Source organism: Apteryx mantelli, chromosome 16 (assembly GCF_036417845.1).
Source record: "Apteryx mantelli isolate bAptMan1 chromosome 16, bAptMan1.hap1, whole genome shotgun sequence".
Taxonomy (NCBI): domain Eukaryota; kingdom Metazoa; phylum Chordata; class Aves; order Apterygiformes; family Apterygidae; genus Apteryx; species Apteryx mantelli.
Window position 1 is genome coordinate 10,906,507 of NC_089993.1, and position 25,418 is coordinate 10,931,924.

At 40.5% G+C, this 25,418-nt stretch overlaps 1 protein-coding gene across 3 annotated transcripts in view; it reads left to right on the forward strand.

Moving 5' to 3' along the window:
• The first annotated feature begins 3,119 nt into the window (after positions 1-3,119).
• The window catches only part of ABCC1 (ATP binding cassette subfamily C member 1 (ABCC1 blood group)), a 57,611-nt gene continuing 35,312 nt past the window's right edge, over positions 3,120-25,418 (forward strand). For all 3 annotated transcript variants that reach the window (XM_067306078.1, XM_067306080.1, XM_067306079.1), the window contains exons 1-6: positions 3,120-3,192; positions 17,949-18,125; positions 18,930-19,055; positions 19,697-19,834; positions 21,137-21,262; positions 24,805-24,866. In XM_067306078.1, the coding sequence (XP_067162179.1) occupies positions 3,145-3,192; positions 17,949-18,125; positions 18,930-19,055; positions 19,697-19,834; positions 21,137-21,262; positions 24,805-24,866 (677 nt within the window). In that variant the 5' untranslated portion in view covers positions 3,120-3,144. The remainder of the gene's footprint in view (positions 3,193-17,948; positions 18,126-18,929; positions 19,056-19,696; positions 19,835-21,136; positions 21,263-24,804; positions 24,867-25,418) is intronic.

The window sequence follows — 25,418 nt, forward strand, 5'->3', positions numbered from 1 at the left end:
TTTTCCTGCCTTTTCAAAGGGTGCCCGTGCCCGTTAGTGACAAAAAGGCGGTGTGGAGAACGAGCGTTTCTCCCTGCCGCGCAGCGCAGCTTTGCGCGGGGACTCCCACCGCAGGCGAGCTCCTGACGGGAAGGGCCTGCCAAAACGTAACTGTATACTGGGTGCTTTGCAAGGCTGTTAAAATCGCTGGTGTGTCTGTTTTCGTGGCAGTATGCGTGCGTGCTTCGTGTTGTTGTGATCAGTCCTTTGTGGGTGTATTAAATGTTTCCCAAAGGAAATGCAGTCCGTGTGTTTGTGAGCAAACTGGATTTGTCATGGTCTAGATGGAACTGCCCGCTTGGGCTTGAAGGAAACTGTGAGTCTCCTTAAGCAATTAATCACTCGTGGCTTTGGGACAAGGTTTGGTTTGGTTTGGTTTTTTTTTTTAACATTTCCTCTCAAAACAAATATTTATATACTGAGTTTTCAAAGTAAATATCTGGCAAGGAGGAATAAATAAAATTCAGAGAAAAAAAAAGTCTTCAATAGTAATGGTGAAATTAGTTGATCTCGTCCTTTAACATAGTAGTAACCTCAAGTGAATTAGCATCACCTAAGTGTGGTTTTGTCTGTCGTGTGTGTGATGTGCAGATCCCTAGTGCAATCCCGGTGAGGTAAAGCCCTTGCCTTCCGCACGCCTGGCATTTCCCCAGTCAGGACTCTTTTTCCTCTGCTTCTTTCCAAATTTCTCCATGCTTTTGTGAGTGGTTGTTTCATTACATGTAATTTCCAGCTGATAAACTGTTGCAGTTTTCCACCCGCTATTCCCTCTCCAACTTTGTTTCCTGTACAGAAAAGTTCAGAGTCCAAAATGAAATTTTGTTTTTTTTTCTGATTACAAGGGAATGCCTTTTTTAATATGGCTGCAGTTTCTCTTCTAAGTATTAATCTGTGGTTGAAAAGATGCTGTTATAACGATGGTTTGTGAAACCCACATTCATGGACTTGTAATCTGGGATCTTGCTTCTCTATCTCTGTGCAGGTTTGTGCTTTTGTCAGTTGCTTTCTTCTCTTTCTTTTCTCCTCCACAATAAACAATGTATTATGAATCTGTTATATTTTGCTTCTGGACTCTTCTGCTTCCCCTCACATTTAATTATCTACTCTGTATCTTGAGTGCACTTTGATTAATTTTTTTTGTTGTTGTTTAGAGTTTCTGAGAGAAAGAGATGCATAGGAACTAACTGGAGGTGCAGATCCAAGATAGATAATGGAAACATCATTAGCCTGGTGCATTGCCATTGGTACAGGGACTGCTTGAGGCTGAAGGAAAGTGATTATCTTAAAATACTTGAAAACTTTGAATCCTGAAAGTGTAATTCAAATTTTGTTAGTCTTTTAGCATATGGTAATACCCAGAGAAAAACATGGGTAGGGAAAAATGTACTTGTCTTGACCCTCCTTACTTCCTGTCTGGTTATTGTCTTCTTATTCAGAACAACACCCTACTTATGATCTCTAGACCCTAAATCATTTTCTACTGTATCATTTCAGCTATAACTTTTCTATTGCCATACTCAGAATATGCATTGAAGTGTTAGCTCTTATGAAAGAGGCTGTTATCTTTTCAGCATTTTTTCTGGTTTGCTGTGCTATTAATAGCACTATTAAAGAAGAAAAGCTCTTCCAACTTAAGCTACTGGATAGCTTTATTAAGGTTTACGTGCTTTGCAGAACAGCCAGGAGAAAAATTGTATTCCTTACAGAAGAGAGCAGTAGGATACATATGCATTGGGGACTATTATATATATTTTTTTCAACAGGAGTCACAGTGAGTATGAAGGCATCAAAAAACAACCTACCAATATAATTAATAAATGAATGTAGATTAATACAATGAATGTTTAAGATGAACATAGTGCACTAAATGGGACAGAAATATTCTTAATAAAAATAAGTCAGGGGAATCAGACTTTAGATGCTTTCTTGCAATACTGTAAACTAAAGACTTTAACATCATAGTATGAACTGAGGTGAACCTGACACAAATTCACATAGCTTCTGACACCCCATTTTTTGGCTTGATCTTTCTGTGATAATTCCACTCAGATCATTGAGGACTATGTGACCTCAGCGCAGGCTGGACCTGCTGCTGCATCCTGGCGAGAGCTGGGGTGAGACGGCTGCCTGCTGCCTGGACCCGTGATGCTCCGGCTGGACGGCCAGGCTGGCCAGTGCCTGGGACAGCAGAGCACAGCTCAAACTGCAGGGGAAAAAGCCTCGCAGGTGTAGGTGAGTAGATGCAAAACCCACTACATTTTTGCTACATGTCATGCTTGCTTTTTAGATATAAACAAGTAAGAGTTGTCTGTATTGTAACAACTTTGTCCCTTATTGTAATTGCTCTGGACACACCACTTTAAATGGAGGCTCTTTATAAAACCTGTGTGATAAAGCTTTCAAATGTTATTAAAGCTCTGTGTAGGGCAGTACATACCCACCGTGCTCTTCCCTCCAGTGCATTATGCCATTACTTACATATGTGCAGTCCATACGCCAGCTGCTCTATTCCAGTGCATTGCTAGTCAGCTGAGCATACATACTGTCTGTGAAGGTTTCACTGATGGGTTTTAAACTGGAAGTAAAGAGTACGCGGGGAGACACAACCAAACAACCCCAGGGGCCATGCAGTTGTTTCAACCGGCGCACGTTTTGGTGCAGACTCGACCGGGGGTGAAGTCGTTCTGGTTCAGTTTCCGTTCGCGCTGGTAGCAGACGGAGCTAGCTCAGGCTTTCGAAACCAGTTCGGCTGGTTCCTGGGGAAAGTGAACCACCTGAAGAGGAGACGCGGCTTTCACCGCGGGCCGCCCGGCGCGGCGCTCCCGGCCGCGGGGGGGGGGGGTCGCAGGCGGGGGGGGGGGCGCAGTCCCCGCTAACGGCGCCGGGCCGCGCCGCCTCCCCGCGGCGAGGCGGGGCCGCGCAGCGGCGCGGGCGGAGGCGGCGGGCGGCGGCGGCGGCGGGGCCCGGCATCCCCGTGACCGCGGAGCCAATCAGGGCGCCGAGCAGGCGCTGCCGGGCCGCCGCCGCCGCCGCCTCCGCCCGCCGCCGCTGCCGCCCGGCCCCGGAGCGCGCTGGGGCAGCCCCGCGCCCGCGCCGCCGCGCCCCATGGGGGTCGAGAGCTTCTGCAGCGCCGACGCCGCCGAGCCCTTCTGGGTGAGCCGCGGGGCCCGGCGGGACGGGGATGGGCGCCAGGGGCCCGCGCCCCGGGGCTCGCGCCGGGCGGCGGCGGCGGCGGCAGCAGCCTCCTGGCCCGGTGGCCGCCTTGGGCACGGCCGCCAGCCCCGCAGCGCCGGGGCCGGGGTGCCCCCTGGGGCGAGGCGAGGGGCGCCTGGGAGCGGGTGCCAGGAGCCCCGGGGCAGCTCCGCCTGCCGCGTCCGGCGGCTGCGCCGGGGAGCCCTGCGCGGTCACGGCGACGGGGACAGCGGCGGCAGCCGCGGTGACTGCACGAAACGGCGGCGGGGTCCGGCGGGCAGCGCGCTGCCCTGCGGGCGAGGCCCCGCGCGGCTGCAGCCTGGCGGCCGCGCCGCCGTCGCACAGCGGGGTCGGCCCGCCGCGAGCGCGGGAGCGGTGAGCGCAGCCCCTGCGGGGACCTCACCGAAACCCGGCTCCGGCGGGCGGCCGCGGGGGGAGCCCTCCTCGGGGGAAGGGGCTAAACGGACGAGCGTGTGCGCCTCTGGGCGCTGGAGGTGATGTGGGTTGGGAAGAAGAGCGCGTGTGGATTTTCTTACGCCATTCAGAGAACTTCGGATGTTTATCACGTATTTGCCAAATCGTATTGAGCTAACGAGCTAGCTTGCTAGTTCGGGGAGAGGGGGAAAAGCTCACCAGATACTGTCGCACTATCCGTCTCAATAACCGTTGAAATATTACTCAGCAAATACTTCAAAAATCATTAGAAACTTGGCTTTTTTCAGCCAATCTAACACTTCAGAGTTTGCCCTCAATCCGCTGCATAACGAAATCTGTGTGTCTTTCACTGAAAAAAGCAGTGACCTGGCTTCATGTAGGGACCTTGTTCCTGTACGTATTATACTTGATCTGTAAGTAAATCTTTCTGTTTTGGAGCCTGAATCAATTAGGAACAGATCCATATAGACAGTACCTGTTTTATTCTTTCCATCTGCTGTTTTTCTTGTAACTTAATACATCACAGTTACAGAAAGAAAACCTGTTGTACTCTTCTAATGCTGTTACGTGCTCTGTTAAGCCACTTTTACATTGCTTGTGTTCATATCCTTTTCCAGCTGGCTTTCTGGGCTCTCAAGACTAGCTAAATCATGAGCTATCATCAGTTTTTTCTTCTCCCCCCCCCCAGTCCTAGAATGAGTAAGACTTTTTTTTTTTTTTAATTTGCAAAGCTTTAGGCAATACTTGTTTGAGAATTATGCTCATGGAAAGACTGACTTGAGAGAATAGTAGTTTTACGGAAAAGAATAAGCTGCCAGTGTAATGACTTGTGGAGATGTAACATGAGGTAAAAGCAAGAACTAGACTTATGGCATTTGAAGCTACTACTTTGCCTAGTATTTCTAGGTAGATTGGTAGGTTCTTTTATTACAAAAGCACTTAAAATTATTGTATATAATGTAACCATTTCTGATATATGCAGTAGTAACCACATACCACAAACAATTTTTCCCCAGTTGCATTGGTTTCCAATAATATAGATGATTTTGTGATGTGTCATCTTTCTCCAAACCGTGTGGAGTCTTCCTTTCATTTCTTCCAGCAAAAGATCCTGTGGGTGTGGTTGTTTGATTTCTGGATTTTTCTAGTCCTACAAGAGAACAATTCTGAACTCCAGTTGGTGCAAGGCACATCAGGAAAAATCTTTCCCTTGCTGAACTTGTCCTTGTTAATGTGTCCTTCTCTTGTGTATCTGCTTTATGATTGCATTGTTCCCGGTGGTAGTAAGGCTAGCAGTGCTAGATTTGCTTCTCTGTATCACCTGTGTGTGTGTGTGCTGGTGTCCTTCCTGTCTTGTGGACTGCTCTCTTCTGCTTTCAGAGCTGGCTGGAGCCTAGACACCTGGTGGAATGTGTAAATGCATTCTTGTGGCGAACTGCGGTCAGGTTTGGTCGGAGCTTGGGCCTTGCTAGGGGAGGAGTGGGGTTTCCTAGCGTTGGCAAACCCCGTTAGCCTGTTAGCTTCAAGGAGAGATGTGTTTTCTTTCAAGCATGTGCCAGGTTTGAGACAACTCAGTTTTAAATTGTGGGGGGAAATTTTGCAGGCTGAAAAGACTAAATACGCCCTTAAAACTGTATGCTAATCTTCTTAAGCTTTGTTGGCTAGGATTTTTCTTCCTTGCACACCCAGGCAATGTTATTGTTGAAAGTTCTTGTCTGAGAATTAAACAGACTGGTTTTATTTAACACCCTATCTGAAAGTTCAAACAGCCCAGGCCAGTTTGCTATTTTCTTCTTTGCTTTTCCCTGCTGCCCCCCCCTCCCCCTGCCATTTTTTAACCAGTCTCTATGCCCCCACCCAGCATATTAACTTTCCCTGCAATCAGATTTGTTTACAGAGCTTAACTGTTTCTTGCATCCCTTTGAACCAGACTCCCTTTTGGAAGGGTACTGTTTCATCCTTGCTCTGCCTAGCATCACTGAGTATCTCAGAATAAGCGTCCCATCCATAATACAAATGTGCAGCTATGTAAGATAATGTTGCTATTCACTAACAGCTTTTAATGATAGTAAAAACTTAAAAACTTAAAAAAAAAAAAAAAAAAAAAAAACAAACCTAGGGGGTTTTGGGTAACACTTTTCACTACTTGCATTTCAGTTCAGTGACTTTAAGGGTTTGCCTGAACTGGAAAACCTGACCTGAAAGTGCTGAGATAGCTTTGCCTGGAGTATCACTAGCGTATGAGTGCAGTTAACCTTGCTTCAATACCAATGCAACCCCCCCCCCCCAAAAAAAAAAAAACAGAAGTAGGGTGAGGGACTCTCTTATTTTCATATTCCAGGATAATAGTCAAGGCAGATCTAGAACTTACTATATGCTTTGACCTGCTGACCTAGCTGTATGGATATATGCCCTCTCACACAATCAGTGGTCTTGATGCAGTTAGATGTTGATGTAGCTACAGTCTATTGGTTTTTCTCTCTGGTGAATACAATTTTGGGATAATTTAAGTTTTTCAAAGTTTGTAAGCTATGGAATATCCCATTTAAAGAAGTCTTTTTACATTTGAAGTTGCTAAGGGGAGAGAAGGTTAAGAATTTTTGTGATGCTTAGAGTTGGCAAGACTAACAATAGGACTTTTAGGAAAAAGAAGTAGGAGATACAAAAATAAATAGCCAAGTCAAACTGTGCAGTTCCTCACAGCCAAGTGCTCTTTCAGGTTTTAGTTGGAGTCTTGGTTATTCATTATAAAATGTTTGTAAGTCAAATAGAATCTGAAACTTTGAGGTTCTTGTTTGTACCTAAGGGAATGTGAAGGAACTAGCTTATATTTATATAAGTTCTTACTATGACTTTCACAGGCAAAGGCATTGTATTCTTTTTAAAAATCAATTTAGATGGAAGTAATTTCTAATTCTTCTTTACCTTTGTGGGAACTTCTTGGAAACTCAAGATTCTTTTTCACATTTTGTGAGTTGGGCTTTTGGTTGTTACAGATTGAAAGCAGCTGACTTCATCCCCTTCTAGGAGAAAAGCATGTTTCACCTGCTCCATTTTACTTTGAAAATGAGAGTCCTGTAATGGATCAAGCTGTGTTTGCCAGTGTAAGCCCAGGCCTGTTTCTTTCCTGTTCATGCAGAAAGCTTTTGTGGAGTCTCTTTGCTGTCAGTAAAGAAAATGAATCCAAAGACAGTTCTGGATTTAACACTTAGCTTCTTCATATGGAACCAAACTTTAGGAGGTAAACTGGAGGAGAAAAGATGAGGCAGAGCCTCACACATAAAAGCCAGGGATGAACTTGGTGTGATTGGTCTCTGCTTCCCTTGCTCTTGTATAGAGTTCTGTCTGATGTTCTCAGATATGTTTTGTTTTGTCTTAATAAATGGATTTTCTTGAGTGTTTAACCAAATATGTTATGTTAGTACTTGGTTGGCACTGTTGTAGTGAGGGGAGATCCACCAACCTCTCTCAGCTGATTGTAGACAGGTTAGTATTTTTTGAGACTATAAATGTGACGTGATAGGATTTTATTAAGGAAAAAAAATATTTTATGTTCTTTAATTATAATGATTAGCTGACACTTGCAAAGTGATCTTGTGTGAGGTATACAGGTATTGTGTTTATGAGGACCCTGGGAGAGAAGGGACACCGATAATTTCCTAAAATAGAGTTCTGAAGGAAAAACAGACCTTTAATGTAAGGAGTAATTTAATGTTCTGGACTTCATGGCTCATACTCTCATGCATTAGGTAAGCAACAAATTAGAACATATCTTGGAACCCTGCAGCTTTTTGCACTGTAATGTGTGTATAGTGCATATACTTAAGTATAAAATGACTTACTGAACAACTTATTAAAAAAATAGATAATCCTGTCTGCTTTATCAGATAATATACTTTTATAAGCAGCAATCACTAATAATAATAAGTACAGCAAGAGTGTGCCATAGGAGGTAATTGATGTTGCACTATCAAATGCAAAATTATTAGGTTTAAAACTGTTGCGTAAATGCCATTATGGACAGGGAGACAGAAAGATAGGATAAGGGACTTGAATCAAGTGTGAGCCTCGTACCTAACTGGATTCATATGCTTTTAATCTGTATGTTTATTTCCTCCTTTCAAAGGCTTAGAAATCGGTGGGAGGTCAACAGTATGTCTGTGGCAAACAACAAACATTTTACAGAAGGATAAAGAAGTTTAAGACAAAGAATAGCTATAATAAAGCAATATAACAGATGTATTACACAAGTGAGTCTCCAAACCCTTTCCAAAGGAGATCAGTATATATGTAAGCTTAAAAAGAAAAAAAAGTTCTAGGAGAGAGATGTTGTCTTAATTTATTGAAACCAGAAGGCAGAAATGTTGTTTCATTTGACTGGAGGCAGTCAGTTTCTGCAAAATGGTGTTTTGAGATTTTGCTTAATTTAGATAGTAATACAGAACTTCTTGTTTTTTCTACCCATTATCACCACTCTCTGCCTATTCTTAGGTGGGCTTTTCTTAGTGATGTTGAAAGACACAATCTGTGCCTTCAAGGAATTATTGTCTAGTTTTCATTGTAGGTTGATTGACTCTTCCAGCGGGGTTGTGAGAGCTAGGGAGGTAGTTTCTGCTGCTGTGAGAGTGTTTGGTGCATAATAAAAGCTCTTACTTCCTTTAGCTGTAATGGTTGAGTTTGTGAATGTGTTTGTGACAAGCTGGGTATTAGGAGTTCTAATGAGCATGCAGACCCAGACCATAAATGTATTTATTTACTTACCTGGGAAGGTCTTATGCAGACAGAATTTGCAAGAGAGGAGCAGAGGGTTAAACCGGAAAACCTTTACACAACACAGTGCCTTTAACATAATTATCATTTGATTGCCGCATTCCTATGACTTGGTGGTGGTTGTTGTAATGGTGTGTGTGCACACGCGCTAAAAGCGAGAGGTTGCAGGATTTGTGTGGGATTGAAGCAGGCTACTCCTCAGCTTTCTCTCATTTAAACCTGTATGACATCTTTTTGTTAGTGGTCATCCAAACAAGGTTTTGAATTTGCATAGAAATTAAACCATCTTATCCCTGTTTATTCAGAAGTAGATCAGGTTAGGGAAAGTATGAGAAAATGAAGCCTGATATTCTCTTGGTGAGGGTTTTCTTGACAGAGGACCTGTAGTTTTAGAGCTATCAGTTCTGAGCAACCTTCAAACATTCATGCTGAAAATTTAAACAAACAAAAAAAAAGACAAAAAGCCTGAATAACTTGTACTGTCCCATGTAATTACGATGCAGTTTACATTGAAACCCTGTGCTATACTCGGACTCTGTGAAGGTTAACCTGGGTTGCACTGAAGTCATTCTGGGTCACACCTCTAAAAAGCCTGGTGCAGGGGCCTGACCTTTTGCTTACTTTTAACAGAGTCAGAATTCCTTGCATTACTTTTTTGTCGCTATTTGCATCTCTGATAGCTTCGAATACAGTTTATCTCAACTTAAACTGTTACCTTAGTCTCTTTGTTGGTCTTTTACACAGGTGTGGTTCCACCTTGCCACAGTGATTTGTAACTTGGTATATTAGCTGTTGCATTATTAAGCAAAAATACTGTCTTCAGTGCAAAAAAGGAGATTAAAGCAGGAATCTTTTTCCTTTGTCCTTTTAAATAACAATGATTTCAAATAAAAATTTTATGGTAGGATAAAAGCTATCCTTTTGATTCTAAAAATATAGATGTTATATGATACTCCGTCACATAGCCAAATGTTGTCTCACGGTACTTGTAGACATGACAGGATATGGAAATCCTACCACTACAGAAAGAGGCTATATATTTTAATTTTGCAAGTACCAATGAAATCTACTAAATATTTCTCTGACATAGAAAATTTGCCCTAGTTCAGAGGCTTTTAGCTTCTTGGATTACAAAGATCAGCTCTTGTAAATTCCCTAATGCAGGTGCTCCTTTCTCCGGTAGTTTGTTGGCATCAGCTTCTCCTCTTAGGCTAAAGGGAAACAAAGGCAAGACATTCTTTTTCTTGCCACAGTGCTAGCTTTTTCTTGTTAGGTTTTTGCTTTTTCAGCTGATGCGGTGCTGTCTGTAATGGGGTGGGGTGGGGGGTTCCAAGCCTTTTTGTTAACATTCAGAAGACTGACGTTTGGGATTTTGACAAAGAAGTGCAGACATCTGATTAAAGTTCAGGACTAGGTATTGGAAGGTAGAGGCTTTGTTCTTGGCTGTGTTATTGATGAAGCAAATGTGTTATGTAAGTCATTGCTGTTGAGAACTTTGTCTTGTGAAAATGACTTCTAGTAGAAACTATGTGAGATATTAAGGGCATTTCCCTGTAGCTAGAAACACTTGTTAGTATCTTTTTCATGAAATCTTATTTATATAAATGATTTAAAACTCTTTAGTATCACTGTTTCTTTTATAATGTGATTTTTAAATGTTCCCCTTTTTCTCTAAGAATCTTGTCCTGTGACAACATTGAGAGACCACAGGAATTAAGCGTAAGCTTCATAATTACTTGGAAGCAAAGAAGGAAGAGGAGGCTCGGCCTCTTCCTCCAACTGAAGTCTGGATCTGAACATGATTTTTTGGGAGACTGTTTGGGCTAGAAGACTTGCTTGTGAATGATTTAAAGCTTTTTATCTGGACACAAGACTTCTTATGCTGCAGTTGCAGTGTTACATTGTTCTAGTTTTTACTAAACAATATTATCTCTTCCTTGCTTCCCTGATGGCTGTTGAGCATCTTAACCAATGAACTTTAACTTAAATAGCAGTGTTTTTGTTCCATTCGTGACTTTACAAAGAAAAATATTTTGAGTTCTCACTGTTTGGGAAAACAACAACACTCTTACATCAAGTAAAAAGAAAACAAAACACTCAATCAAATACTAGGTTTAATTCTCCTCTAGTAAAAACATGTTTTTCTGTGGGTGAAGACGTAATCTCTGTGAGAGTTTGAGATCTGAATCTAATTCCTTCCTGCCAATTCTGTAATTAACCTTGATGTTTCTCGTTTCACTTCTGTGGCAGTAGAAGAACAAAAAGGCAGAAACATATTAACCTAATCAGGCTGTTACTGGCCTGAAGAAATGTCTGAAAACTTTGTGGTGATATGACTACCTACTCTCAGATGTGACCATGAAGAGAAATCCTGAAGTTTCTTCTCAGATCAGTGGTCTAGCATGCTACATGTTCATTCGTTCTGCTGCTTGGGATTAGTGGTGTAGTTCTGTGTAGGTGTGCTGTTGTGTCACTTCTCCCTGTAGAAGTAGTATTTGGAGTTTGTGGAGGTCTGAGAATAAGGTCAAGTATTTGGTTGTGTGGCTTTCATTTTTTACTAGAATGCTGTTTTTGTCTATTTTACAAATCAAATCTCTCCCGGCTTTCTTTCGTTATGTACAGGGAGTAGCTGTTAAGAAGGTATTATTGTAAAATGTGTATGAGTATTTTAAATTTTTCTTATACTTTCCTATTTGCAGACTATATCCTAACCTCAGATGATACAGTAAACTAATAAATCATTAATTCCATATAGTTAGAATGGTTCTTCAAAGGAACTGGGAGTGTATTGAAAGCTTTCTTTAAATGCAACATGAGGTAATTTTGTGTGCCTCACAGCAGAGGTAGCATTTTATCTGTGCATTCTGCATTAACATGACAGGTAATTGGCCAATTTGGCAACAACACAAACTGAAATCCAAGGAATTAAGAAATTTATCTGAAAACAATCTGTAATTAATGGTTGTCTTTTATTTGGCTATGTAAAGTCAATGGTTTCAGCTTTTCCTATAGCCAAAGGTTTTTCAGTTGCAAGAAGGAGATCCATATCACATTTCACAGCAGAGATCAGTGCATTTTGGGCAACTCTGTCTTCATTAAAAAAAAAAAAATCTAGAGGAAATAAATGCCAGGTAAGGTGGAAAGATGTGTTTGACCATGTGTATTAGCACTTCAGCTAGCTTTGATTCTAGTGCTATTAGATCCTCTAACGCTAGTAGTGCTTTTTCCAAAATTATTTCAATATGAACGTGCATGCTATTTTTGAAGGATTTTTAAACATGTAAGTAGAGGGAAGTTTGTGAGGGTTGTTTGTAGTGTCCTATGCCTCATTGTAGTGCGTTGTTTGCTGCTGTCAGGGGTATTGTTATTTTCTGCTCCTTATTTATGTAGATGTTGCTGTGCATACAGGAGAGCTGCATTTTCAATTTCAGTGTTAGATGTGGGTGTTTCTGCTGCTTTTTGTGGGAGTTCTGGAGTATTGGTAGTACAAGAATTTGTTGCCTGTTTCATCAATGTGTTGCCTCTTGTGATTTAGCCCAAATAGTAAGCACAGCAGAACAAATGTTATGTTGGTACAGATCTTGTGTGGTAGTGCTTATTCTAGGCGCTATTCTAAATGGGCTTGCCTAGAGGAATGTTGAAATTCAGCATATGTTTCATGAGCTGAGTTCAAAGCCTGAATGATAAAATAAAGATGCTGTATTTATAGTGCTTTGAGAACATTGTTTCAGTTTTTCTTCAAAACTTTTAGGTTTATTAAAACTTATTTGGCAATCCGAATAACCTTGAAGATCTCTTTAAAGTTCATCACTATTGCAAAATCTAAAATTTGGATCACTTGAGTTTGTTCTTTTCCCTAATTTTCAGTGTAGTTGACAGTAAGTGTCGCCATTTATAATCTATTTTTACTATTAGTTCTGCTGGAGAGTGGTTGTGTCAGGTAAGGTCTGCCTTTTCAGAGTTTCTTTAAACTAGCCTTAAAGGCAACTAGTCTTCACCCCCTATTGTCTGTTGGTGCTAACTCCTTTGACACTGTATGCTCTGCCAGATCAGGAAAATCTTGTATCTGGGGAGAGGCAGGCAGTAAATTTGCTGTCCCAGATAGTGTAGGCTTAAGGCTGATGCTCCAGTGACAGACTGAGGGAGAATGGTTGGGTCAGGATTGTATAGGTGCTACTTTGGGGGACTTCTTGGTATGGTATTTAGAGCTTTCAGGTTGTGAGACGTTGTGTTTCAGTGAGGAAGTGGTGATACTATTACAATGAAAGTTATCGGCAGATATAACAGTGTTGGTGCTAGAAGTAGCTAATTACTTACATTCTGCTAAATATAAGCATTGCCTTAAATGAAAAATGTTTTTTATTGCTGTTTGGAAGATAAGGTTGAGAAACCATATCCTGATATTACAAAAGAGGTGCTTTTTCTATGGGAGATATAGAAATAGTGAGTATATGCTAATATTAGTGTCAAGCTCCATTTGCAGGAATAAGTGTTGACCTTAATATTAAAATTCCAGTGTGGCTTTGTAACTTTTTTATGTAGGTGAGTAGTAATGTTTAAGTCATTTTTAAGTCTGAGCTGGTTCATACAGGTGGATTCAGCAGCGTAGTTGGCAGCGTGCATTTCTACCACGCTTGTGCACAGCAGGCCTGAAACTGAGTGACTTTGGTCTCTCCACTTCTGCTGCTGAGAATTTTAAAATGTCATGTGGATCAAATAGGATTATTGATATGAGAACAGGCAGCCGGTGGCTGCTCGCTTAACAGCCATTACTGCTTGCTGGGGTGGAGGCTGCCAGCAGCAAAGTCCCATCCAGTGTCAAATACTGCTATTCCTGAAATTAGGTATACTGAAGGTTTATAGCTTCCCTGTCGTCCTCCTTCCCTTAATAGAGACAGAATAATTGATCTTTTGTGTTGTAACTCTTTGTCTTACAGAATTACTACCAATGTTTTTCTTAACTGTTCCTGAAATTTTACACAGGAATGAATATAATTTGTTCTTTATTTTCCTAGAGTTTATGCACTGTTAAACAAGTGGTTTACCTGTGAGTCGATCCATGTGATTCTGAGAATATCAAGCATTTCTTTTGCTAGTTTTGGAGGTAGAGGGTTTTACCTCAAACATGTTAGGAGACCTTTTTGTGCCATGGGGAGAAACGTGTCACTGGGCACAAAACCTGTCATTTGTCTATTTGTAGACTACCCAACCTTATTAAAAACTTGGAGTGGTATTTTTGCAACTGCAGTGCTGGAAATGAAAATGAAAGCTTTCTAGAACAAAAATTAAAAAATTGGTCAGACAACTTTAAAAATACCCATTTGCTGTTCTGGGAAACTTTAAAATTGCCCAGGGATCCAAAAAAAAGAAGAAGAAAAACCCCCAAGAAAAAAACCCAACAAATTATTTAACATCTCAGAAATGTCCTTTCTAGACTACAGTAAAGGTTTTAGGCCAGAGTAAAACTAAGCCAGTAGCAGATATCTTCCATCCCCATATCTGCCGAGAAGGAACAAGGATGACTCAGTGATTCTGCTCTGGATTTATTCATGTGGGTTCCTGCAGTCATGGTTTAAATGACAGGCTGCTCCCAGGCTATACTGTCTAAAAGCTATAGACCAAACTTCCAAAATTTATCCCCTCCCTTCCTCTTTAAAAAAATCTTCTTATACATCTTGCATTCACAGAAAAACAGAAAACCTCCATGCAGAATGCAATTTAAGATTCTTCCTACCAAACCTGAGTCCTTACTCTCCAAATGAGACCAGTAAGCAATATAAGATTTTTTTTTCGGACTGCTGCATGGTGGGAGGCTGCTAGTTTGTGTGGTCTTTCAGTGAACGTTTGGATCTCTGTCACTTGATGTGCTCGTTAAACATGGAAGTGTTAGGTGCCTCCATCGGAGTGAAAAGTTAAGTGTTGCTGATATTTGAGATGTAAATATGGGACAGCTTATTTTAATAGAATGTGCTAAAATGGTGTTTCTAATACTTGAGTCAGAATGAATAAAGTTCACTAATTTTGCAAATTAATGTCTGTTAATCACAAAGGTCTGCTTCAGTGGCTGTTTCTGCATTGACTTTTAAAGAATGTTGATTTGTGCTGAAAAAATAAAACTATGAAAGTGGGGTTACGTAAAGCAAAGGAGAAGCGTATCTTATAATGGCAGAACCGGTCTGGACTTGTGTAGCTGAGCGTTGTAACTTGAGTGTGATTACACGCTGGCTTCTCGGTGAGGTTGGCGTGTTTTACCGCTGGGACTGAACCTCGCAAGGCAGTGGCACTGCAGCAGCAGTTTGGGGTGTGCCGTTCTGTTGCAATGGATCCCCGAATACAAGGCCGCCCCGAGTTTGTGCGCGGAGGGTGCCGCTGTTTCGGGTGGGATCGGGAGCTGCTCCCGCAGCGGCTCCCCTCGCGGTGCCCTGTGTGCGCCGCCCTCGGCACCGCCGAGCGGCCCCACGGTGGCAGCGGGTCCCCGCAGGCAGACCTGGGCGGGGAGACGTGCTGTGGTGGCGGGCGGCCTGCTCGCCCCGCGGGGGACACCCAGCTGGGCTGCGGTCGACCCCCCCGACACGCGCCCAGCGCAGACATGGATCCGCATGCGGCCCGCGGTGCTCTGCCTGCCTGCACCAGTGCCGTGTGCAGGCATAGCCGAAGAGAGCTGCTCCTGGGGAGTCAACAGGGAAAAATACTGCATAAATGTCATGTCCTGCTTTTCACGCCCAACTTTTCGTCACCTGAAATGAATGTAAAATGGAGCGGGCTTCTGCACCTCAGCCCTTTCCCTGTCTGCACAGAGGAGAATAATGTATTTAAGATAAGCAGAAAATTCCTATTGATGGCAGCAGCCTCTGGATCAAATCCTGAAAAAGTGCAGAAGAAAATGCACTGATGTTGCTACCGCTGCTAAATTCTAGCAGTTGTCTTACCCCAAACTTGCCCAGTTGTCCTGACTTTGTTATTAACTCTGAAATACCATTGCATCGTCCCCTACTGCAAGTTATTTGGTGGCATCTTGGTGTGGAAGACAAACGTGAAGGTCAGATGAACTGAAGATAGCACGCAATTTTAGCATATCCTGCTGCCAGTGTGCACAGCAGTCGTGCGGACGGCGTGTCTTCCTTTTGGCTGTCACGCAGCCCTGACATCTGCACCAGCGCCCTTCTCCTTGCCGCCAGTTGGCTAAGTCATTTTGCAGCAAGCGTTTAAAAACAACAGACGGGAGGTGGTAACTTTCTTGAGCAGCATGTAGATCTCCAGAATTGCTATTTGGTAAATAAGATGATATCAAAGCTCTCTTTTTATTTCCCTTTTTTTTTAAGCTGATTAAATCCCATCACTTTGTTTATATAATCATATTAACTGTCTTAATCTGTGAATTGTAGACTGTTCTGCAGAGTCATGCAACTTTTTTCCTGCCCGTTGCACTGCAGTGGAGCAGCTTGGACTCGATAGCCCAAGTGCCGTGCGGTGGCTGAACGTAAGGGTGACTCAGCTGACGCTTGCGGCGCGCCGCCGGTGCCCTGCCTTCTCCTGCAGACCTTACTTGACCCTGCGTAGATCCTCTACGCACGCAATCAGGGATTTTTATGCCCCAGCAGTGTGGATTTTTTAATTTGATTCAGTGTTTTGTAAATCCCTAGAAAAACTTGGGTTTACTGATTTATTTGAATGGCTTGTATTAAGCTCAGAGAGAGGTTTTTTGGTTTTTGTTTTTTTTTTTTTAAGCTAGCAAATTAAAAGAGAAGAATTTTTAGAGCACTCTAGAATTATAGGAGAAAAATAGTATCTGTGTGCACCGTGCACGTCATCTGTTATCTCTGAGAAAGAAGTCCCAAAGAAGACAAAAAACGAGGGGAAAGTGGGGAAGGAAAATATTTTTGTTTACATTTTCAAAAGAAGGATTTTTTTTTTCTTTTTAATGGTTAGACATTATCACCTTTATTAAAAAAATAGGGTCAGGTTTAAGGGGGAAACTGCTTGATGATAAAATAACAACTGGTCAGTGCTGAGTTGAAATATTTGCAAGCTGTATCTGCTGTTTTTTTGTTACTCTTTCTTAAACTGTATTTTTCTCTCTTTATAATCGTGTTTGAAGCTTTCCATTTAATGAGTGGGAGCTGGGGCTGAACGAGGAGAGACGCCTGGAGATCCCGAAGGCAGGGCTCTGCTTCCAGCTCCGGCATCGTGGCCAGGGGAGCAGATTTGGCTCTGTTTGTTCATGTGTAAAACACAGATAACGGCACTTGTTTTTGTGACTGGCTCGGGCGTTTGTAGATGAGCAGGATTAGCGGCTGCCGTTACGTTCCAGTAGCGGTACTGGTGTGTGCCACTGTAAGCTGGGTGACCTTCTGAAACAAGCGCTTTGCCACTGAAGGCGGCACTAATTAACACGCCTTTGGGCATGTGACTCGTTATCATGGCTGCGTGGCTCCTGAACCAGCCGCCCGCCAGCTATGCTGCAGCTGTTGACTGCCGCAGCCTGTTTGCGGCAGCGATTGCTGCCTATTGCATCATTTTGTTGGGGAGTCAGAAATTGCCAGTGCTTGGGAGGAAATGGCCCTTGTGGTAATCTCACAGCAAAGGCAGTAACTTACTATCACAATATTTAATTGCTTTACAAAAGGAATTGACAAATAGGTAAAACTTCCTAGACCATATTTCCCTAATTCAAGGCAATCCTGAATATGGTATGGAATATGGTATGGTATGGAATATGGTATGAAAGTTCATTTTACTAAATAGCCTGCCATAAATGGTCCTTGTACCAGTAATGGAAATGGTCATCGCATTTTGATTACTGTAAACATCAGTTCTGTTCTGAAATGCATAGTGGCTTTTCTTGTTTTCGAGAATCACGTTGAGAGAAATAGGGGAACAGTGAATTATATTAACTTAGATCTTCCTCTTGTTGAGTAGGAAACAGGCTGCAGGGGCGAGCCTCTTCTGCTTAGCTCTACGTGCTGTTCTGCTGAGTTACCAGAAAGTCTCGTCTGGGTTTGCTGCAGAGAACTTCAGTGCTCTGAAGCTACTTTGCATATAGTGCAGTGATGTTGTCTCACGCAGTTGGTTTTTACTTTTTGTCAGATAACGCTTCCACACTTTAATTTGGGGATGGAGTATAGCTGGGCATTTTTTATACATATACACACACAGTGGTTTTAATAGGAGAGAATTAGCATTGTTGCCTTATTTCTCTGCAATGATAATGTGAAAATCCTCAGTTAGTACTGTTAAAGATCCCAATACTCCATTCAAGTGACTTGTCTGTAATGGTAGCTGTTGTATAACCAACACAAGCAACGTTGATGTCTTTTTGCGAAGGTTTAAAATTTGAGCTATGCAAAGTGCGATAAAATCAGATACATAATAATACGGAGCCAGTTTAATGCAAGTATAAATCAATATACAGTAAGGTACAGAGTAAGACAGATAGTGGCTATTTCTTTTTTAAATACTTAAGTACTGTGTGTGACTCCCCCCCCTTAACTCAATCCCTCTTCTCTCCCCAGGATTGGAATCTGACATGGCACACAGAAAATCCGGACTTTACCCCATGCTTTCAGAACACAGTCCTGGTTTGGATTCCTTGCATTTACCTGTGGGTCTGCTTCCCAGTCTACTTCCTATACCTTCGTTATCATGACCGGGGATACATCCAAATGTCACACCTCAACAAAGCCAAAACGGTCTGTGACTTCTTAAAATCATAACCTGTTAAGTGTATCTGGGGGGTTTGAGTCTATTTTCAGCTATGTTTTAGTGCAACTGTTTTTGTTAAACTCCATCAAAATTCGGACTGTATGTACAGTTCAGCTGTAATCTACTTGTTCTACTTGTGTGATTTTTTCAAGTCTTGGGTGTTTCTGTTACCCTTATATTAATAGGCTTTCTGAAATTTATTCTGGCATGTCAAAAAAGCATGCAAATCCTTTGTAACGCAGTTGGAGAGGACCACTGTGAGTCAACTAAATCTTGAGGCCTTTTTATCGGTAACAAAAAGATTTCATTATCCTGTCAACTTCCTAAAATATACAGCATAGACTTCTAGAGCCAATGCAGATGTTCTGTTCCATTTCTGTTGTGAAATGAGTACTCAGTGTGTTCTTAATATTTGTTTTTCTGTAGAATAAGTGGAAAGTTTTAAGAAGGAATATAATAGTTAGCTTGGTGTATTGAAGAGTTTGTCTTTTTAATCTGCTATTCAGGAATGAAATTCACCAGTTACCTGCTTCTTAATACACTGAATTATATGGTCCTAAGAATTAATACACTTTTTTTTTTTCCCTTCTAATGGGGATCTGCTAGGTAAAACAAAAGTACTCTTCTTCCCAAGGTGTTATTACGAAGTAGGATTGCCCAAAAGAGGTGATCTGATTATGACTCCTCTTACACTAACACATTACATTTAGTGTTTGTGTATGTATTAGGCTGCCTAATCGGCCTTTTCAGACTGCATGAACTGATGTATACAATGTACTTTTATATTCCAGGCTTTGGGCTTAATACTGTGGATAGTCTGCTGGGCAGATCTTTTCTACTCTTTCTGGGAAAGAAGTCAAAATATTTTTCGAGCTCCATTTTTTCTCGTTAGCCCTACAGTCTTGGGTATAACAATGGTAAGTTCTGTTACAGCTTTTGGTGATGCAAAGCTTTGAAACAGGAACATGTCTTATTCTTATCCAAAGAGTTGTAATTCTTTAAGCTATAGTCTTTATTTACAGACTTAATTTGCAGTTGAACTGGGAAACGTTGACTCTTGATATCTGCTGTTTTTATTTTTTTTTTAATATATAAAAGAGAAAAAAAAACAAACCCAGCTTTGCTCAATATGTTGCATGGCAGCATGTAAGTTGATGCTAATTATCTTGCTTTATCTTGGCAGAAATTCATTTAAGGATAAAATGTCATTATAATTACACGTTGATTTGTGATTTAAATTAAAAAAATTTTTTTTTAAAAGGCTTTTCACAGCCTTTACATGGTCATTTGCTTTCATGTGATATATGTCCCTTTTCCTTTTCCCATCCACTTCCAATTCTTTACTGTTCCAGAGGATTTCCAGTTTAAAATTCCTTTTGAATTACGCTTTTACAAGATGAGATACAGTGAAAATATCTGTGTGTTAGAATGCCTGGGAGATATTGGATTTGAAATGCTAAATAAATACACTTTAACATAGTACCTTGTATATGTGTATAATATGTGTCATTGTAGAATTTAAACCTTGTGAATATATTTTTATCTTATTTGTCCGCAGTTGCTTGCCACATTTTTAATACAATATGAAAGAATAAAAGGAGTCCAGTCCTCAGGTGTAATGATGATTTTCTGGTTCATCTCATTGTCCTGTGCCACAATAATTTTTAGATCCAAAATAATACATGCCTTAAATATGGTAAGTGATTGTTAGCCTCATTCAGTTGAAAATAATCCCAAATACTACAATAGTAGAGTAGTTGCTTGCTAATTATGCCAGCTGTCAATGTGTGAGATGCCAAGTCAGTTAATGATCCATTCAGTGTACTTTCATTCCTGGTGTTCTAAAAGCAAAATGAGCAAAACTTAATGGCCCTTGTTTTTCAGGTTTTGAAATACTAATGAAATTCATAATGATCTTACTGTAGCAACAGTTGCCAAGAAAGTTTTGCTAGATATTCCAGAAAGGGGATATTTCTGCTTGAACACAATAAAAGTTTATAGTGTTTGATATGAAACTGTTCTGGGAGGTTATGTCATCTTCCTGTTGATTATACAGTGGATTTCCTGAAACGCTAGCTTTGATTGTAATTTGGTCTCGTGTATCTGCTGAGACAAAACGAAAGTGCGCAAGTGAAGTATTTTTTAAGCCAGTCAGTTTTATAGTAAAGCTACCTCAAATATCAGTTCACTTGTGGAGCTGCCTGAAAATAGCATATCACTTTTTTCGAAACCTTTAGGTCACGTTGTGAATTTTTGAGAACTTTTTGCCAACTTTTCTTTTTTTTGTATCTATTAAGGATAGATAGACTTTTTTGACTGCTCTGTGCATGTGTCTGTCCCTGTGCTTTGGTTTCCGTGAGCTAAGCTTTATATATCAGTCCCAGTCTAAACAATGAGGGAACCTCTGGAGTTGAACACAGCAAATTGTAACCTAAATTCTGCTCCTCTGATTCTTATTTTCTGTGCACATGCTAATTAACTACTTTGCACTGGAAGCTCTTTGCTATCCAGTGTATAAATGACTTGCTCTCGTGCAGCATACCTTGATTTCAAATTGGCACAGGTTGTGTTGGTACAAACCATGTCTTAAAGAACACTTTTCTGCAGGAGAGGCTTACTTGTCTGTGTTCATGGAGTGACTGACTGAAAATACAAAGTCAGGGGACTCCATTTGTGATATCTTTCATCTTTTTTGCCCTCTCTTCTCCCTCCCTTTACAGCAATAGACATTGACCTTAATTTGCATAGTGGCAAACAGTGTTTTACCAGAGCTGATTACAGATGCTCTTTGAAGAAGCCAGGTGTTTTCTTAAGGGCTGCTTGCTGGTGCGTGCTTCAGTTTGACCAGCAGCTCACAAACCATCTGTCACTAGATTGACTGTAATATTTACCTAGTGTGTAGAGCATAAATTAAGGATGTGCTTTATGGTTGATAGTAACATGCAGTTTCAAAGAAATTCCTCAAGCCTTCTAATTAGAATATTACCTTCCTTCGTAGGACGCTGAAGTGGATGCGTTTCGTTATGTGACCTTCTGCAGCTACTTTGTCTTGTTACTTGTACAGCTCATACTGTGCTGCTTTCCAGAACGACCACCTTTGTTTTCTGAAACAGTGAATGATCCTGTAAGTGCTCAGCCTATACTGAATGTCAAGTATCGTACCTGAAATGTTCTATATAATGAGATATAGGGCCCTATTCTCCCAGGTGCCAAATAATTCAAATCTTACTGACCTGAGTCTGCAGTAGAGTGTTCTTTCTGCTCTTTATTTGGTGGAGCAGGAAATGAAGCCTGTAACATGCAAAACAGTCTGAGCTGTCTTTGAGAGAGGGAAAATACTGTTTCAGTCATTCTTGAGTAGCATTCCTGAAGGTAATTTCATACCTTTATATTCAGTAGTGTCCCGGGCAATTGGTGGGAAAGACTGATTTGAAACACTGTCCGTTCTCCCCCCCCCATCCCCCCCCCCCCTTCATCTGGCACCGTCCAGTAGGCAGTAAACTCATAATGATGTTTGTTCCCTTCCTGCAGAAACTAGGGCAGAGTCTACATCTGGAAAGCTTGTGAATCTGCATAGCTGCACTAGACTTCCCATACGTACCTCTTGCGCTAAGCAACAGTTTAGCTAGTTAAATTGAAAGAGCCCTATCAACCACAGAAATAGCAGTTACAGAGTGGTCTGGATGTGGAAATTTGATTTTTATCTAGTGATGATCATTTTGTGCATGTTTTTAATTATATATGCCTGCTATACAGCCTGGATTTAAAGTGACCCAAGTGGTGCAGGATATTTATTCTGCTCGCTCACCCATGGTTGCATCTTCTGAGTCGTAGTGGAGCGACTCCCGTCACTGCCTGGAGTGTGGTGGATGTGCCAAGTTTAGAAACCTCAGTTCTTTCTTTTTTTTAGAAGGGATAATCCTGGTTTGACAAATGTTAGCTGGCACTGACTGATGAGGGAAGTCTGAAACGTGTGACATAGATGTCTTTGACTGTTGCAAAGGACTGTAACCAGTTACACTTACTGACTCCATAGTCGCCTTCCTCTCCAGTGCCCAACGGGCCGGTGATGCTCTGCATTGCCGCTGCAGACTGTCTGTGCATGTATGCCTGGAGAGGAAAAAAGTATACTGCTGAGTCCTTGGATTCTTTTCATCTTTGGGTTCCTTTCATCTCATTCAGGGATGAAACGTATTTGAATGGGTACTGTGGATTTATGGAAACCTTTTCTGCTTTGATCACAGTTACAATAATTACAAGATGCTTTGAGCACACACTGGTTTGTTTTTGTGTTCTGTCTCTGTGAAACAGGGCAGAGAGAAAATATAAACTATTTTCATGGGTGGTGTGTTTGTTTGAATGTTTTAATAGAAAATATACAAAACAAATAATTATAGTCATTATAAAATTCAGCTTTATTTCCTTCTGAGAAGCATTTTCAAAAAAACCCCATAAGTTTTAAGTAAAGTCTTTATCTTTTAGCTGAAGTAAATACACAATATCAGTGAAATTTCTGAGATGTAGATAGATGCTGTTTATACAAATCAGTTAACGTGTGTTGTCTCTTATTTTTACTTTGCTTGCATCATGTAAGTCCAGATCTGTTACAACTTCAATTGTAACACTCATGTTCAGTTGAACGGTCTTTATTCTATCTGGCATGAATGTCAGGATTAATAGTTCTTTAGTATTTTAAAATAATGCTATTTTTGATGAAGTGAAATATGTAGCTGTTACACAATCAATCTTACACAAACAACATAATACTTTTTTCCTTTTCTTTTTTTTTTTTTTTGACAAATGAAGTCCAGTTTTTGGTAATACAAGAACTAGTTGACTGTTTTAATCCAGAGTTTCCATCTAAAAAAGTAAATAGGAAAAAATGCACTTTCTGGAAAGCTCAGTATATCTTGAAATTTTCCTGAAGTAGAAAGTGTTCTCTTCTCTGTATTAGCCAAAGCAGAAATTTTCTGTGTGGTAGGAATGCTGAAGTGGCTACAGGCTAAAAATAATTTTTTTATTTACATATTTATTTTCTTGTAGCTTCTCCAAGTTACTTTTAAAAACTTTTCTTTATTCATTAAGCCACTGTGTTTCAGTTTCTTGCAATTGTTTTGCTACAAGTGCTTAAATACTTTGGAAATGTTGAATTTTTAGCCCTTTCCAAAAAAAAGTCTCATGCAGGCTCTCATTTTTCCCTACCAAGGTAAAATAAATATATAAATAAATAAATAGTCATGTGAAGAGGAGAGGAAATGCAGAAATCTGCTTCATGTAGCTTGATTACAACACACTTCAAAATACAGCTTAATGGAAAAGCTGAGTTATGCAAACATGCGTTGAAAAATGCAAATCTTGAAAAAACTTGGCTCTGGCTGTTTTCACTTCAGTAATCTAATTATGTGTAGTGACTTTCGTAGATGGAAGTACCTGTATCACTCCTATGATAGTTTGTGATAAAAACAGTGGTTTGTATGCCCAAGAAGTGGTTGTTTTTTGCATTCCTTAAATGCTGATCAGACCAGTGAAAGAGGGAGAGAGAAATCTCTACTGGAATTTTGCAAATAAATCACCTTTAGTGCCTTTGAAACTCTTCCAATGTTCCTTTCAATATTTTAATCCATCCAGATTACTTTTTTCAAGTCATTTAAAATTTAAAAAAAATATAGAGAAAATAATAGGAAAAAAAATCAGAAATCTTCTTGGGATTTCATTTGATTGCAGAGTAGAGCCAAGCATAAATCCAACTTTAGTAACTCTCTTATCTTTTTTTTTTTTTTTTCAATACACAAGTTTCTTTCTTTAATTTTGATTTTATTTCATTTGTCAGTCTCTGGTTGTATTGGGATAAAGGCAATATACTAATTTATTTATGGTTCTAAAAAGCCAGTCAATTTGTGCTTTTATAGGAGTAACAAAGCAGCCTGGTATTTATACAGGCAGGTAATTTACACTGAAAATAAAATAGCCACAGTCTGATGACTGCTTTTTTCTGTTGGGAGAAGAGTTGGGAGAGGATGATACCCAGAAGAGTGATTAAAAAAGACAGCTGTTGTTTTGGATGTAGAACAAGAGCTAGGTGCCTACCTTGGTGCAGGCTTGGGTACTTAGGTTTCCCATGCTTATTGATGGGTGAGGGACTGGTGGTGGTGGTGGTTGTTTTGGGGTGGTTTTTTTGGATGTTTTTATGGAGTTGATGAATGTTGTTTTTTATTTGTGTGTGTGTGTTTTGATGGCATGGTGGCACTTAACTAGCAGAGCAGTAGAGCTGAATTCTTCATTTGTGTCTCTAACTCTACCCAATTACTATATTTAAGCTCTCACATGATAGCATATCTTGCATCGATAGGTAGGCATTGATTGACATTTTGAGAGATTGTCTGGAGCGCCATGTCTTATAAAACTTCTCTCAACTATTTGTTAAATTATTGAAAAGGAGCACTGCTCTTTGTGTGTCCCAGTGGGCTACTCTGCTGACAGCCCTAAAGCTGTGTCTTTATCTGTGTTTTCCACCCAAATTCTCTATAGCAACAAGGGCTAGTTTAGTAATGTGAAAAAATTGTAAACAAAAGGAATTTCAAAAGCATCTTTTTGCTTTGGTTTGGTTTTTTTTGTCCCTATATCAGTCATGTTGTATGTAGGCTGATCTATTTTTCTCTTCCATAGAATCCATGTCCAGAGTCCAGTGCTTCTTTCCTCTCCAGAATCACATTCTGGTGGATCACTGGGTAAGAACAAGATGCTACATAAAGAGACAGTTAAAATCAGATAGTGTTTTAGAATTCCACTCTGTGAGTTAAATCAGCAGTAATCACTTTGTTTTGTAAATAGATTAATTTTTTAAATTAATCTTTATTATTTCCTTTGCAATTTTGAATTTTGCTAAAGGTGTGTATTTAGTATGCTTGCTAAAAGAATGTAATCAAAGTATCATTTTGCTAAAGAAATAGAAGAGGGTAGAAATTGAGGTATTTGAAACTGATAGCTCTTTTTGTTCAGTATGTTCTTTTTTGTTTCATTAACTTATCTTTTGTTATGCCATATGACTTGATTGTAACACAGGTGTTGCGAATTAAAACAAAAAAACCTATAAAATAGTATTAGTCATACTGTTGTGGTTGGTACTTGGCCAGAGTTTCAACAGAAAGCTAGATGAAAGGAATTGCTTTGTAAAATTAAAGGCTAATAAAGATTCTGCAGCTTGGTAAGCATGGGAGCATTAATTGCCTAGCTGACTTTCAAATGCGATCACTTCATCCTTTCTTGTATTCTCACCAAAA